We start from the raw sequence: 16,377 nt of genomic DNA, 5'->3' as shown, positions 1-16,377 counted from the left end.
GGGTTGAACCACCAACCATCCACTAACCTGGACAACAGTGAGCTGGCTATTAGTGAATAGTCCAGGGTCCATTTGTCAAAATTGAGCTAAGCTTTACACGAGACCCACCTGCTTAGCATGGCCAGCAGGAAAAACAGGAAAACTAGTGCAAGGTTTTCTAAAATGTCTATTGTGAGTTCAGCAACAAATAAAGTATTATAGATTAGTGAAGTCCTGTCTAAGTCTAGAGTAAAGGGAGCCTAAAGATGGAGGACGTTTGAGCCTGCTTGGTAAAATGCCTGGTTGGAAAATTGCTATGAGTGATTAGCTTCTGTGCCCTGTTTGTTAACCCCATCATGACTCAAAGGATGCTGCATGACCCTGGAGACTGAACAACAAGTGAGCTTTCAGTAAAGTCCAAAGGATGAAACTGAAATCTGCAGACCTTCAAAAAAGACAAAGAAATGAATCAAAGCAACACATAAGGGAACTAATCCAGGCAATGCAACAAAGAGGAACACACGACTGTACATACACAAACGGCTGACAAGACACAGGTGGGGAATAAGACACATGTACATGTACTTAACACAGTCAGGAAGCGAGACACAAGAGAAAACCAACTATCAAAGTAAAACAGGAAATGAGCAAACAGCTGAAACAAGCATAAAGCATGACAGGCAAACACTGAACATGAATGAAGGGAAACACAAAAGGACAAGACAAAACAAGGAGGGCAGGAAACAGGGAACTACAGATTAAATAAATGGGAACCAAAACACAGACGCTCAAATAAATTTATGGTATTTGTTTATGATCATCATAAAGTGTAAAATGAGACTTAAAGATTCATCAATATGACCAGAAATATAATTTACTGTTGGAATAATAACAAATCCTTGGAACTTGGATACCAAAAAAACTGGAACAGAAACTCAAACTTAAGTATTTAGCTAACAAAAACAAAACCGCTAAACAAATTCAGGAGAAACTCTCAGGAGACCACGAGCAGACGAGTGGGGCTTCAACATGCACCTGTAAGCAGAATTGGAAGCCTATTAATGATTCTATACTCAGTGCATCTTCTGGATAATTAAGTTAAATCCAAAGACAGAATTCATGCACATGATATAATTAGAAATTCAGCAGTGTAAGTAAAAGTCAAGTTCAGTGTGTTCTCACATAAAATCCATAATGATAAATGTGGTGCAGGCATCATGCTGCTTTTAGCTTTCAAGTTTTCCAGTTTGGACCTCCCTCCTGGCTCGTTCCTTTCTGTGTGCCTTTCCTGTAGCTCTGTGGGTTTCTTCTGGCTCCTCCCAAATGTCCAAAGACACATTAGGTTAATAATTTTAAATTGGCTGTTAGGGAATTTTTCCGTGTTGGTCTTCTGATGGACTGGCACCTCGTTGCTCCTCTGATTATCGGGATAAGTTGGATACATTTTTAAGAAAACGGAAAGATAGATAATCAAATATTTTTTTAATTCTGTCCCTAAGGGCAATAACAATTTTAATTCTGACTCTGACATACATGCTCACAAAAGAAGCAAATACTTTAATGTTATACGACTATACCTTGATTTCCTGTTTTCTCCTGCGCTTATTTTCAACTTTAACTGTTATGTGATTTTAGAGCAACGAGAAGCCTTCTGTCAATGAGTGAGCTCGACAGTTTAGGCTGACAGATTGGACGAAGGGCAACGCGGTCAATCAAAGGCCACCTTCCCTCTCCCGGCTCTTGCTTTGGGGTCTTCCTGACGGTAATTCTCTGATTTGACTTTGATGTGCCAATTTGTGCCTGATGAATAATTGTCTGGTTTGCTGATAACTTGTGGGAGTCAAGTGTATTCTGGTGGCACTCAATGCAAATAGGAGATATTTGGGTCCTTCAAATCACGACAGTAGCCCCTCTGCATTTGCCTTCCCGTTCCGTGAGTAAACTGACCAATTAGCTGTGTTTGAAGAAGCCATTTTTGATTAGAGCAATCAGTAAACAGCATGGCCTCTCTTTGATTGTCCCCCTGATTAGATGAGTTGTCACTTGAGAAGTTGTTGGAGATTTTAATTTATGGCCTTATATCACTGGAAAGTATGGTAATTACCTAATCCATTCTCCACAGCTCAGCACTTGGATCCATACTGTTACTGTTGACGACCTCATTTTTCCTCCTAAAGTTTCTTAAAGTAGTCTCTGAATTGACGGAATCAAGCAAATAGGGCCGACACCATTTAGATGCAGATGAACGGCATTGATGTCAGTGTGATAGCGTGAAAAAAATATACAGGAAACACTAGGATACAGTTTTTAAAATGTTGTTTTCTTGTTGCATTTTCTCATTGTTATATTTACCTCCTGTCTCCTTTAGGAACCGGTACTCGGTACTCATAATTTACCACCGAATAATCTGCATAAGAAAGAAAAATATCTTCACTGTAAAACATAATTATTCATACCTATCTTTGAGTGTCTTTGCATTAGAGTCTAATTAACACGATGGTCCAGTTAATGACTAAAAGACTGCAATAAGTGATAAATTACTGCATTCTTTGCAACAAAATTACCAGCTCAATAATTTGAATAATAAGTGGTAGCATTTGGAAACATGTTTTTTAAGCAATTTCAGCAAAAAAAAAAAAAAGAGATGATACATTTGTCTTCAGTTTAATCAGACGAGTAAGGCAGTAGAAGATGTTTTAGCACAAGGCATGAAAGCTGATTAATAATGTAGTTAAATGAAATCGATTGTTCTGCTCACTCATTTTTTTATTATTTGTGCAGATTTGTCTTTATTCAGCACAGTGTAAACTCTGTGTTTGTTGGAACTTCAGTCCACACAAAGTTAACAAATCATTTTTATTCAGAGGGATTATTAAAGGAGTTTAACCTTTGAAGATGAAGTTTTTAATTATGTCACTGGAGCAGAGAATACATGAAGGCATCTGAGGGTAATCTGTATTAACTCAAAGAGCTTCAGAATAAAGTTGACATCCTATAAAGCTCAGAGACAAAAGACACATCCAGAACTCGGCAACATTACATTATAGTTATTAATAGAAAAATGACTTTTCTTCCTTGTGCTGTAAAGTAAAGTCGTTAACTAACATAACAGCACAGTTTAACTTAGTTGTTTTTATCTGTTACTCGTAGTTAGTTTTGACTGTATAAAGAAAGCGTCGCTACGGTGTTTGACACCACGCATGCCAGCTTTACTTTTACTGTTTAGGCCTTTTTTTTAAGTGTCATTAGATGACATCATACGAAGCTCAAACCCATAGCTCATTGCAGATTGCAGTGTATTGACCACTAAATCCCCAAATGATGCATCAATCAATACTGCAGACAGAGTAAGTAGCTAGAACAGGGGTGTGTGTGTGTGACACAAAGCCAGGATTAGGCCTGATTAGGGCAGTTTTAACATGTCCTGCTGATTAGGGGCCAGTGGATCTGACCGCTAATTAGATGTGAAGTGTGGCTGGCTGCACAGACAAGACAGCGGTGGGAGGAGGGGTTGGCAGCCCAAAACTCACCCCCTCACTGTCCCTCCCTCCTTCGCCTGTCCACTCACCACCCCCCACAAAAGCGTCTGGGGGCTCTTTGATTGGGTGTGCTGCACTGTGGAGTGGGTAGTTGAAAAAGAGTCCCATTTCCCTTTTGCTGTGCCACTACCCCCTGCAGGGTGGAGTCAATGTACCCTTTCTGTGGCTTCGTATGACCAGCTGGCTGCAGCAGGGCAAATAAACACTCCAGGCCCACCGGCCAGTGTGACTCCCATCTGAGACAGGGCTGTTTGTCCCATATGGATTGTTCCCTAATTGGTATCCCTGAGAGAAATTCTCAGTGTGATGGTTATTAGCACTGATGAGCTTTTAATGGACAGATTATACACAGAAGATGCAAGCTGCAAGTAAATAATAGACTACTCTGAATAGTAATGCAAGTAGGGAATGTTTAGAATATTGCAAACGCTCAGTGTATCGTCCCCAAACTAAAAATTATAATTCAATAAAAATAAAAATATATTTTTTAATTATAGATTTGCTCTATGAAATAGCATTGAGCTCAATGTCATGCCTTTGTAACCAGTGTAACGACATCATCAGACATTTCTGTGACTTGAAATGACACAAATTAGTCTGCAATGTAAAAAAAGACCTTTTCAGGTTGAGCTCAAGCTTAATGGCTTCCCAACATGTTCACGTCCCCTAAAATTGATATTTAATTGGTAACTTTTAAACACATTTTTATAGTTTTAAACTTGGGTTATATATTACACATAATTTCCTTAGGGATTAATAAAGTATTCTGATTCTGATTTGTAACTCTGCCTTGTCCTTGTGTTCATACCATAAATATTTATCTCATGGCCTTTTGCGGCCATTCTTTTTTTTTTTTTTTTTTTAAACTTCATTCAAACCACACCAATGTGTTTTTTTCTTCTTCTGTGTAACCTTTATCCACCCTCAACATACAAAAGATCATTGGGATAAAAGAAAAAGCCACATAATAATTTCTCTAAAAGCAGAATTCAAATGGAATTCATCTCCGTCCACACATTCTCCTTCCCCGTCTCCACCCTGAGACCTCCAGACCACAGTAACTTAAGAGGAGAGAGTAAAGCAACAAGGGATTTGGGGCGTAATCCTGTTTGTCCTTGGGGTCACATGCTCTACAGAGTTGAGATTGTCAGCTACAGTCTGGAAGTTTATTCGAGGAACAACCAGCGGTTTAATTGTAATTCCCTCTGGAGAGCAGTCAGTGTCTCTTGCTGAATGCTGGAGAGGAGACAGGTTGCTGCAAGATGATAATTGAAAAGAAAGTGGGTGGTCCTGCTTGGCCTCTGTGGCCCTCTGGGACAGTTATATTGAGACTCCTGTGTGTTTTGGAGGGGGCAGATTATCGAATGTTATATTTGAAGAAATGATTACATCCTTCTGGGCTTAATTTGACAGACATAGCTCGAGTGATAGCTGTTTCTGTTGTCTTTTGTCATTCGTGTTAATTTGCGTGTTTGCTGTGCTGGTTTACTGTTGAACCGCTGCCCCCGCTCAGCTGATTTCCTGACCTTATATCCAACAACGCTTTGAAAATATAAATATAAACTGTGTCTATAAGAAGAAATGAAACAATAAAAAGAAATGAAGCAAATAAAACGCCCTTACGGACATACAAATGACTTTCTCGTAACCAGCACACACTGATCTTATCCATTGCTTACCTTCATTGAACTGCTCTTCAGCCCTGGCCCTATTAACCGGTAATCCTTCGACTGGCAGCTGGCCATTGCCGTGGCAACGGTGAGCTGGGAGAAAAGTGCTTGCTGGTTCAAAAGTAAAGAGGAGTGTTGCGAAGGACGGAGGTGAACTCTTTTGTCCTGTGAATGTGTCTTTTTCATATTTCTGAATATAAAAAAAAACATCTCTTTGCATATGTGGAGATGATTAAATATCTTCTAGGCATGCTTGTATAATTTCCTTTTTTCTTGTTTTGTATAGATTGAAACCCATTCCAAGGATGGAGTAAAATTATATTATGTGTAGTCAAAGGAGGCATAAAGGCCGGCTTACAAATCTCTTAGAGTTTAAAGCTGTAGTCTCTCGCCTACTGTTTTCAAAAGTACTTTATTTAGCCATTTTTTCTCATGCATACAGATAAACACAAAACCTAGATGCTACATGTTTAAAAAAAGACGAAAAATGGAACAGAATTCAGATGGTCTGTATTGTCCTCTCTCGTCCGCTCATTGAAAGCTGGAGGCTCCTAACTAATCCTTAAACAACTCGAGAAAACAGAAGCACACAAGATTGCACCGGACAACAAGAAAACACAAAACCTTTAACAGAAAAAGTGATGCAGTGGTGTAACAAGGTAAAGGAGAAAAAAATGGTGCTGGTGGGTGGGTGGGGCACCCCCCCCCCCCCCCGACCAGAGAAAAAAAAACCCTAAATAAACAGAAGCGTTAATTAAACTTTCAGCACTCTTGGATTCAAGACGCCTTTTGACAGATTCATTTTTTTTCTCCTTTCACTTTTATGGCGACAAATATTTTATATAAAAGACCAAGGTCATATTGAGGTTTGGAAACCCAACATGACCTTAATAAAGATAAGTAAAATTTCTTAGCTATGGCCAAAAGAGGCTCTGCTACATTTAAATTACACTGGTATGGTGTATAATACCCTGAAACTACACAGAGGCCCGGTTGTAATTAAAGCATGTCGCCTAAATGTAAAATTAAAGAATTAGATGAGGATTTAAAAAAAATATGTATATATAAATGAGGGAATTATTAATTTTGACCTAAAATTTATTTCTATTAAAAGGAGGTAAAGGACACAAAAACTGACTGAAGGTCAAAGGCTTTCAAACGTTTCTCAAAAAGTTATTGCAGACTAAACAAGGTCTTCCTCCAAACTGCTGTCTAAATAGAATCAGTGTGAGATTCAAAACCGTAATAGATTTCAGAACTGGCTAAACCAATTTTCTTAAAGAACAGTTTGTGGGACTTAATGAGGCATAACTAATGGAGGTCCCACAATCATCAGCACCATGCTGGAAGCACTGTGGTAGCACAGAGCAGCCATTGATTCTTGCTTCAAACCTCTTGAGTTTCTAATCAGCTTCTTTAGTTGTGCGTTTCAGGCCTGACAAACCTATTGTTGGTCTGTGTCACTGGAGGTCAGTAGCTATTAGTAGCAACTGAAAACAGTTTCTCTAAATACTTATGAGAGAATTGAATAACATGCATAGTGGGACTTGGAAGGGGGATTACTGGCAGTGTAGCGGGTCTGGTCACCACAGAGAGAGAATGTGACATGGTTTTCTAATAAGGGATGCCCCCCCCCCCCCCCTTGCGCACACACACACACACACACACACACACACACACACACACACACACACACACACACATAAACACACACGCACATGCACACACACTCCAAACCAGGTTCTTCAACCTCTGCCCCCACTCTCTTATAGACAGTTGTGAATAGCCTCTGCTTTGGTCCTGAGGTACCTAATATTGCTAAAATGGTATTCATAGTAACCAGTGGAATTAGCCAGTGGAAGCCCAGGAATAGAAATAACCACGTGTGTAAATGTGGAGTTTGATGTTATTGTCAAACCAAAAGCAATGTTAAAAATATGGTTTCATGTATTTAATTTCATGAAAATCTATTAGAGTGAGAAATGCTTTCAGAGTCCTATGACCTACTTGAAATGTTGTTTTTCCCACTCTGTAGGAAGATGATTATTTTTTTTTCCCATTTGAAAAAGGCTGGAATTAGAGAACTTTTTGCTTTCTGGGGCAAAGATATCCAGCTTTCAGTGACTCATTCTGTCGAAACCAAACAAATCACGCAGGCACAGGTTTGTCGTAGAGAAGAAAAAGACTGTCTCTCCTTGGCAGAATAAGAGGGCAATACACTAATTAAAATCTTGCTCTGTGCGTCTCAGAACCTGCCAATTCAATGCATTCATTCTTTCAGTGAAATGAAAAAGCGGACCTCACCTCTCCTAATCATTTCACATAAGTGGCAAGATTTGAGGACTATTTCTAGGAAGGAGGAATAGAAGCGGAGGTTAAACTTGCTACCATAAGCCCACGTTCCTACTGAATCAATATCATGATAATCATAACGAATAACACATTTCTATGAAGCATTTGTTTACATTTATTCTTCCCCAAAAACATGTGTGCGTTTCAGGAAAAATTTTAAAGTTATCCAGGTCAAAATATTGTTTTTTAGTTGAGACTAACAAAATGAAACAATTTGCCATCATATATATTTAAATGAAAGAAAAAACTCTAAACAAAACAAACAAGACAAAAAGCACTCTCTTGTGCATGATGATGGTTATATGTTAGGCCTGTGTTTCTGTGTAAACTATGCAGCCAATCACGTTAAGCCTTTGCCAATTAGCGCTCTCTAGGTTGCTAGGTCGCCATGGTCAATTGAGGAACACATCAATAGGACTTGAAAAGGTTTCTCTGCGATCAGACCTTCTGACATATTAAGTAGAATAATGGGGAGGAAGAGAGTTGGGCAGGGGGAGGTTGAGGGGGGGGGTTACAGAGACAGAAGCTTAGACTCCTTCTACGTTCACATTATGCAGTGCAACCTGCAATTACCTGAGACGAATAGTCTAAAAATTTCTTTGCATCCATGAAATGGAATATCCTCCGCTCCGTGCTTTGTGCTAACATGACATTGAAGTAGTGATGGACTTCCTCCAGCCATGATGGAAATATCTGCTTTTTGCAACAGAGGCAATTTTACACAATGTCTAACTTATTCAGTTGCTTTGTTTGTGTATGTAAATGTGACCTGTGTGTGTGCGCGCGTGCAAATGTGTGTGGGTGTGGACGTTGTTAGCAAGGACTTAAAGCTGGTTCTGCAACTATACACACAGAGGTAAGAGTGCACTGCAGCAACTGCCGTTCCAGAAAGTTTCCACATAGAAATGATGATGCCAGCACCAATTACAGTGCCCAGCCTGTCTCATATATCCTTACAAAGAGAGGTACCCCCCCAATAAACTGAGAGAAGCAACAGGCACAATAGCCAGTGATTACCAAGCATAGCCTATTAGTGCGCCATAACTATGGCTATTGAAAAGAGAAAAGAATGGCTTCACCTCCACTTTCATTTCATGTGGTCCACCATCAAAAGCTCTGTTGACAGCTCATTCATACCCTCAATTTAGAGACAAAATCTATCAGAAGCATCTTGCAGCATCATAGTGTATATTGTGGAATGCATTTCTCTTTTTAATGCTCTTATCAAACTCCTTTCTGATAGAGTTGCCACGCTCAATTCCAAATGTCAGGTGCATATTGGCTCTGGCGCTTCCTTCAAGTGTAGGGATGATAGCACATATACATACAGCTGCCAGGTATGTGAAGGGGTTGAAAATGGAGGCTCTCCAAGGTCTCCACTGATACACACTGATAGCCATCATCATCACCATCGCAGGGTGTCATCAGCAAGGGGATTGAGAAGTAATTTCTGAACGTGTTTAAATGACCACAGGAAATGAAATGTTACTTTCTATTATCAGCCGCCGCTGGTGTGGAAAAAGCTTTTGGAGGACAGAAGCAAAGGGGAACCGACAACGACGCTAAGTGATGACCTTAAAAACTTTGGAATTTGTTTGCACAAATCATTCACCTTCGACAGAGATTAAACAGAACAGGGCCAGTCCGTGCAAACGTGAGTGTGTGTGTGAATAACACTAAGTAGCCTACTGAATATGTTTACAGTGTCGTTCAGCGCTTTAGAAATAAATAAGTGGATATATCAGTGTTATTTCATTAATCAAGTAAAAGTAAATACAGAGCAAGACCCAGTATTAGCTCTTTATCTATATTTAGATTCATGTTACCTTTCTGGTCCTGTGCTTTACAGAGAAAAGGTGGGTTTATAAAAGAAAATTAACTGCAAATAAATGACATTTAACTCTAAATAATAACGGTCAATAATTTAGCTAATAGAGAAATATCCTCGTCATACTTTCTGTGAGTCGTCAAAATGATTCCTAAAACTTTACGGATTACAACACAGCCCCCCATTTATAATTAAATTACATTTACTAATAAAACATAATTTGGACTTCTTTTTTCAGTTTTGAATAATAAAAAAAAAACATTAATTCATTAAAAAAATATATAAAATATAACAAAAGTAATAATACAATTGTTCCTATTTGATTTTACAACGATGATACAAATGTTTATTGTGATAATAATAATAATAATAATAATAATAATAATAATAATAATAATAATAATAATAATAATAATAATAATAGCTGTTCTGTGATTACTGTCATTAACTCTGAGGTCACATAATAATAATGTGGAGCATGCATCTCGTTCTTTTACATACTATACCTACTATTTATAAGATTCCCATTTCCAATAATTGGTGATCATTGTGCATTCCACAGACGCTTGCATTCACAATAAAATTGGCCAATTGCACAGCGCAAAACCAACGTCTGGGCCTATTAAAAAGATTAAGATCAATATGATTGAATTGTTTAGTTGATTTAAAGGAAAGAAAAAAATATCTATTAATGTAGTGAAGCATGAATTAATCCCAAGATCGAGGCTGCTAAAAAGTGATAGTTTTTTTGTTGTTTTGTTTTTTTTAAAAAAAGGGTGATTTCCCGGTCTTAGACTCTTGCAGACATTTCCCATGAAAGGCAGCCCTCCAAAATGTCACCTGAACAATGCTGGCTCCCTCATCGACCTTGCTTTCCAGCTCAATTTGGTCTCAATCACAACATAATGAAAATGCACTCCAAAACAGATGCCTTTTAAAAAATTACTTGTTCAGGAATAGCTCTCACACTTCAAGTTATTTATTGTTAACGTTCAATTGGTTTTGAAACATATACAGCAGCCATCACGCATTTGTTCCTTTTTAACTTACAAAAGAATAAAGAAAACATAAAAGTGGACGCAATAACGATTATTATACAGTTAAACGCATTCTTGTGTGTTAGCCAAATATACAAGTCCCTACTTTATTCAATAAGTCTAAATGAATACATTAGTTTACAATATTAATATGATAAAATACCAGGTTATCACCGCAAATAAGGAGTGGTGGCTTAGTGTACTTCGAACCTGATCCCACCTCTCCCCCAGTCCGAACTCAAGTGAAGCAGCATTCCTTTTTGTTTCACCAACATAGACTACGTTTAAAACATCATGAGGAAGGTCCAAAACATGGATTACAAAAGGTCCAGAAACGACATAATTGCTTTGAAGGGCGGCCATTTCTGCAAAGTTCAAAAATAGACTCCCCTGTCAGAGATGTCAAGAAAATGTGCCCTGATCAGCTGGTGCGCCTCTGTGCGCCCCTTGCCCACTTCAACACCCTCCAAAGCCAAAGGGCCCCATTTTAAGCCCTCAGCGAGAATATATATATACATATATATATATATGTGTGTATGTATATATATATATATATATGTATGTATTGCAGTGTTTTGTTTTGCATGGGCTCATCCGCAGGTTCACATAGAAAAAGTGGAAAGTGACAGTACTGTATTAGGTCCTACCACGTTCTGCCGTACAGGAGGTTTGAGCTGACCATGTTACTGGTGTAATCTACAGCAGATGTGTCTATCTGTGCCATGTTCAGCTGGCTGTGCAGCGAGGGAGGGCTGGGCGACATCTCTTCCAGCTCCAAAGTGTTCACCTGCTGCTGGCTTTGATGCTGGCTGAGGCTGTTGGTGGAGGATGCGAGCACGACTCCAGCTCCGCTCTGTTGTTGGCTTTGCTGTTGGTTCTGTTGTACCTGCTGCTGGTTCGGCGTTGGCGTATTTGAGCCGTTCTGGCACGGTTTACCGTCCTTCACCAGAACAGGCACCGCTACGCGCCTGGGGGACTGCGCCTGCTGTTGGCACAGAGAACCGTCCTGTTGCTGCATCTGTTGCGCTGCCTTGTCCTTGGCCTGGCGCTTCATCTTGTACCGGTGGTTCTGAAACCAGATCTTCACCTGAGTCGGCGTCAGGTGTATCATACTGGCCAGGTGCTCCCTTTCAGGCGCAGACAGGTATTTCTGTTGCTTAAACCTCCTCTCGAGCTCGTAGACCTGAGCCTGTGAGAACAGGACGCGCCGTTTCCTCCTGGGCGCAGCGTGGAGAGCCGGCATGGCTTTGGTGGCGTCCGCCATTCCTGTGAGACTCCCCATGCCGGTCATGTTCATACCTGTGGAAGGTCCCATGAATCTAGAAACTTAAAAATATACATACATATACATGCGTTCAATAAACAGAAGAGGAGAACACTATTTCGCCTGAAGAGTAGTCTTTATTGATTATTGGCTGAAGTTGGAAAATATAAACAAACAAAAACATATAATAATAATAATAATAATAATAATAATAATAATAATAATAATAATAATAATAATAATAATAATAATAATAATAATAATAATAAATTATCAAATTATTGCTTTAAAATTGTTTCTTATTCCAAAATTTTAAAAAAGTCGAGTCAGACTGAGCCAAAGAATGATCTCCTTTTCGGTTTTCATCAGCATAAACAGTCATTTAAAATAAGATATTTTGTAAAATAGCGGACAATATATATCATTTTTAAATTAACATATAAAAAACAAACAAAAAGAAACTACAGGTTAGTCGTGTGCGTTTTTAACGGTCACTCTCAAAATTCATTTGTGGTTTTACGAAGATTAAAAAAAGTGTGAAAAGTGTTGATAAAAGGAGAATCGAACTTACTTGTGGAGTATCTTGGATCAGGGTTGGCGCTGTACCACCCTGTTGCTGCTGCACTATTCCGCATGCTTTCCTGGTACGACGGAAGATCTCCCATGTTGCCAATGCTTCCATTGCAGTATCCTCCCATTGCGCTGTGGGAGAACTGGGAGACGCTGTGCGGCATGTGGTAAGTGGTGGCCACCGTGGCGTTATGGCCCATGGAGTGCTGTTGCATGCCGGTCTGAGACACCTGAGGCTGTCGGTAGGCTCCCAGTGGAGAGGTTAGGTTCCCTGCGCCGTCCATGCCACTAAACTTCTTGTAGGTCTCCTCGATTGGACTCAAAATATCTGTCACTGAAAAAGGCGTTGTGTGCTTTGGGCTCAACGACATGATTCAGAAAGCAGGTAGATTTTTGTGTTTGAGCAGATCAACCGTGTTGTTGTATCGGCTCTCTCCTTGGTGGATGTCTACGTAAGAGAGTGCTTGTAGTGCGCCTGAGATCCTATTGATCGCCTTAGAGAAGGAGGCGAGCCCAGGGCGCTCTTAGCCCGGGTTTATTGGAGCCAGGAGCCAGGTTTACGACAAACACAGGGGGCGGAGCAAAACTCCTAAACCAGCAAACAATAGTCATTGACATTTTAGGGAAATAATTCATGAAAACACACTTTGCTTTGTATTAACTTGTATACGTGAATAAAACTACGACACATACTCACGATTCTGTGTTTGCAGCAGCTACATACAGGTGAGAATATCCCATTATGTTCCGCACATCAGCTGATCTGACCACATATGACTATTTTGCGTCAGTAGGGAATTCCACTCTTTCTAGAAACTTTGAGAGCACTTTGAACAGACATAAGGGCCACCGAGTATCATCAAAGAGTCACAATGAAGTTGTATGCTCGTTTATGCTTCTTGAGCATCATTTTATCCCAGCGAAGAGGAACAAGTCCAAATAAGCTCAAAAAGAAAAAAAGAAAAGAAAGAAAAATATGTTGAAAAATGCAGTATGGGTCCAAAACTCTTTGCCATTACACAGCACTCACACAGCAAAAGACATAAACGAATTTGTAAATTATATTTTTCCGAAACTAATCATACAGCATCCGACTCCATATAACCTAATTTAGGATCAAAAGGGAGGAAATTACTTTTTTTTTTTTTTATACCTATACTTCTTAGGCATCTACAATTATATTAGACTTGGTGCACTATTTTAAGCCTCAAACCCTCGAGTCTGGTCAACATGCATTAACGACACTTTGCAGTCTTGACCTGACATTGTAATCTCTGAGCAAACTGACTGGCGCCAGGGGAAGAATAAGAGGAAGAGGAACAAAACAAGAGGGTCAAATGAGAAAAGAGCCGCTAGAAACGGCGAACAGTGGTTAATAAAAACTTCTCAATTTGTCATTTATTTCTAAACTGATTTATGACGCCTATATCTGATAACTACTCAGTAATAAAGACTTGCCGCTACAATTCCTCTTGGAAAATATGTTTTCATAACAATGATAATGTTTCCTCTGAATTTTTTTTTAACTTTATCATCACCATAATACTGCAGACAACAATGGGAACAGGTGCTCTGCTCGGAGGTTATTTTCCAGACGTGAAATGTGTCGCTGTCTTCATTATTGTAGGAAGGAACCACTCGTCTGCATGAAGCCACTAATGTAATTTGCCATGGCATGGCAGCAAGTAGCTACCTACCCTAATTGAGTAAATGAAGATGTGACATGGTCAGCCATCAATTATAGAGAAATATCAAGAACAGCAATCTGCGGTTAAGTTGATAGGCTGATTGTAATCATTCATTTTTTCCTATGCATATTTCAGAAGCCGGATTTCTTATTTTTCTTTCCCCCCAGATGCCCGCACTCCGCGGCGGATTTAATGTGAAGTGGCTGGGCTTTATTGTTCTTCAGGAAAACAAAACAGTGCGTGCTTTTTCCAAAGTCAGCTGGAGTTGTCAGAAAGACACTGAAGACAAAAAGAAAAGAAAAAATGGCGTTTGAAAAGAATGCGGTCTAACCTGTGTAAAATAAAGAATCTCCCGAAAAGCTATTTCTATTAGAACATAAATTAGGGTAAATTAGCCTTTTTTAGAGTAATATTTCCTACCTGAAAATACACCTATGCTTGTCCAGACGTCTGTGAGCCTTTTCCACTCTTTTGGGAACAGCAGCATGGTGTCTTTTCAAGTAGAAAAGAAAAGTAGGCCTCGGCCCAGACCTCTAACATTATGTAAATGAGGCAAACCTCTCAACCTTGTGGATTACTGAGTCAGAGAGCAGGACCCGGTCCACAAACCCTCCACATTAGGATCCCATAAAAATGTGGAGCTGGTAGGCTGCATGCAACTCTTATAGGCGCTTATAGTTCATTTTTATATAGTTTTCAGTCCTAGTTAACTTTTACATCCTGTGGAGATGATGCGGAAAATGCAACCGGAGCCATATAAAGGAACGCGCCGGGACTCGTGAAGAAGGCCCACCCAAGGTTGGTTCACAAATCTAAGACGAACAAAGAGAAAAAGATTTAAAATATTCTCCACTTTTCAAACTATGTTTAGCAATAATTTTTGTCTCGTGCTTAGTTTCGCTTGTCTGCTTAGTCAAGCAAACGGGTACGATGCGTTCTGAAAAACATCGGGGAATTATTCATATAAATTAGCCCACATTGATTCTTTCCATCACAAGAAATACAATCAATAAATTGTTGGCACTATGGCGAAGAATATTGCTTTTTTATTCCCAAAATTCCAAATGGGAAGCTAGTTAGTGTCTATGGAATACATTTTTCCTTAAAGAAGACGTTAAGCTTTCTCACTAAGTCACAGAGCAAATCAGTTCACATGCTTCTGTGACTTTATTCCTGAAGACAAACAGAAGTATGTTACATAATATTCTATAGGCATCAGCGTGCTTGCCACCAGGGACTAAATGATCTCTTAAATTGTGTTCATTAACGATAGAGATTACTGGCGCAAACCGCGGTGTTCAGATAAACAGCGGCGACTTTCTATAACAACATTCTAACCATTTTTCTCTCTATATCTACGCTTTTATCGGAACATTTAAGTGTTGTTAACGAGAACCTAATAACAACCCATTTATGTAGTTTGTATCCTACAGATAGCCTTTTGCTCAATACCTTCGCCTCCATCAGCTCAGCACAGCAGATGGATTCAAGCGCCTGGTTACTGAAGTGCTTTTCTCCATCTCTTCGATGCTAGTTCAATACCCTGAGAGATGTGGAGAGATGGCTAGAGGGCCAGGGTCCTGACCTGTCACCTCAACCACGCACCGGCCGAGCACAAAGTGCAGAAAACACGAAAACGATTTCGTCTTGCAGCTCCTACAACCCCTCACATTTCCCACTTCTATCTGTAAAATAATACGAGTGAAATTAATCACACTAAAAGTGGTTTCCAGTTTCTCTTACTTCTCATCTTCTTCTTTGTTTGGATGATTTTTGAAAAGTGGAAACAAACGTGTGCCGTTATTGTAATGTTATCTAAGCTACGGGAATCATTTATCTGGGTAAATTTTTCTGTGCGTAATTTACGCGCGAACCGTGAATCTCTCTTTCGATTGTCTGGGACATCTTCCTTAGATTTCTAGTGTTTTCGTTTAGATTTCGTTGTGAGTACACCGGCCTCTAGTTAAAAGAAAACAGCTTCTTGGGTATGTTAAGAAAAAGGTGGATTTGCAAAACGACGCATTTTGGTGTGGCGAGTTTACAAAGAAGAAGAAGGAGAAGAAGGAAAACCTGAAAATACACACCGAACCTTGTAGACTGGGATCCTTATTTTTAAATTTAAGTTCAAACATATTCTAACGGAAAAGAAGCCAGGGATTTATAAATTCATGTCAGGGTTTGTCAACGAAAAGAAAAAGAAGAAAGCAGCAAGTATTCTTTAACAGTCAAACAACACCCACCACGATATTTATTACATCTGTAAATTGAAGGATACTGGAGGGAGGTGGGGGATCTTATGTACAGCTTTTCTTCCAGATTACTGATATTTGTATTTGGACATTCGTGCGCATGGAATCAAAAAGGCTCGTATATTAGAGCATGGCGCAAAATAAACACAAATACTGGTATTAAACGCACCAGTCTTACAACAACTCTAATCAGTTTTTCTT

The 16,377-nt window shown here is 39.4% G+C and overlaps 1 protein-coding gene and 1 long non-coding RNA gene across 4 annotated transcripts; both read right to left on the bottom strand.

Annotated features, from left to right (window-relative positions):
• Positions 1–778: 778 nt before the first annotated feature.
• Positions 779–5,249, bottom strand: LOC146685818 (uncharacterized). 2 transcript variants are annotated; one of them, XR_014916632.1, is made up of 5 exons: positions 5,198–5,249; positions 2,332–2,386; positions 2,084–2,172; positions 1,162–1,396; positions 779–1,014 (listed from the first exon to the last, which is right to left on the bottom strand). It is a non-coding gene; the product is annotated as an uncharacterized LOC146685818 (long non-coding RNA). The 2 variants fall into 2 exon arrangements; XR_014916633.1 differs by lacking the exon at positions 2,084–2,172.
• A 5,082-nt stretch (positions 5,250–10,331) lies between these two features.
• nkx2.4a (NK2 homeobox 4a) lies at positions 10,332–13,182 on the bottom strand. Of its 2 annotated transcripts, none has more exons than XM_085442124.1 (3): positions 12,937–13,182; positions 12,241–12,828; positions 10,332–11,731 (listed from the first exon to the last, which is right to left on the bottom strand). In XM_085442124.1, the coding sequence occupies exons 2-3, from the start codon at positions 12,608–12,610 to the stop codon at positions 11,049–11,051; spliced, it is 1,053 nt and encodes a 350-aa protein (XP_085298250.1). In that variant the 5' UTR covers positions 12,611–12,828; positions 12,937–13,182; the 3' UTR covers positions 10,332–11,048. The 2 variants fall into 2 exon arrangements, with proteins under 2 accessions (XP_085298250.1, XP_085298251.1); XM_085442125.1 differs by having other exon boundaries at positions 10,332–11,704; positions 12,937–13,181.
• Positions 13,183–16,377: the final 3,195 nt, after the last annotated feature.

The sequence above is a fragment of the Copadichromis virginalis genome, linkage group LG19, assembly GCF_057382275.1.
Source record: "Copadichromis virginalis isolate Kocher_CV1m ecotype Utaka linkage group LG19, C_Virginalis_male_GT1.1, whole genome shotgun sequence".
NCBI classification, from domain to species: Eukaryota; Metazoa; Chordata; class Actinopteri; order Cichliformes; family Cichlidae; genus Copadichromis; species Copadichromis virginalis.
Note: the sequence above shows the minus strand (reverse complement) of the source record. Positions and strands in the feature narration are given on the sequence as shown.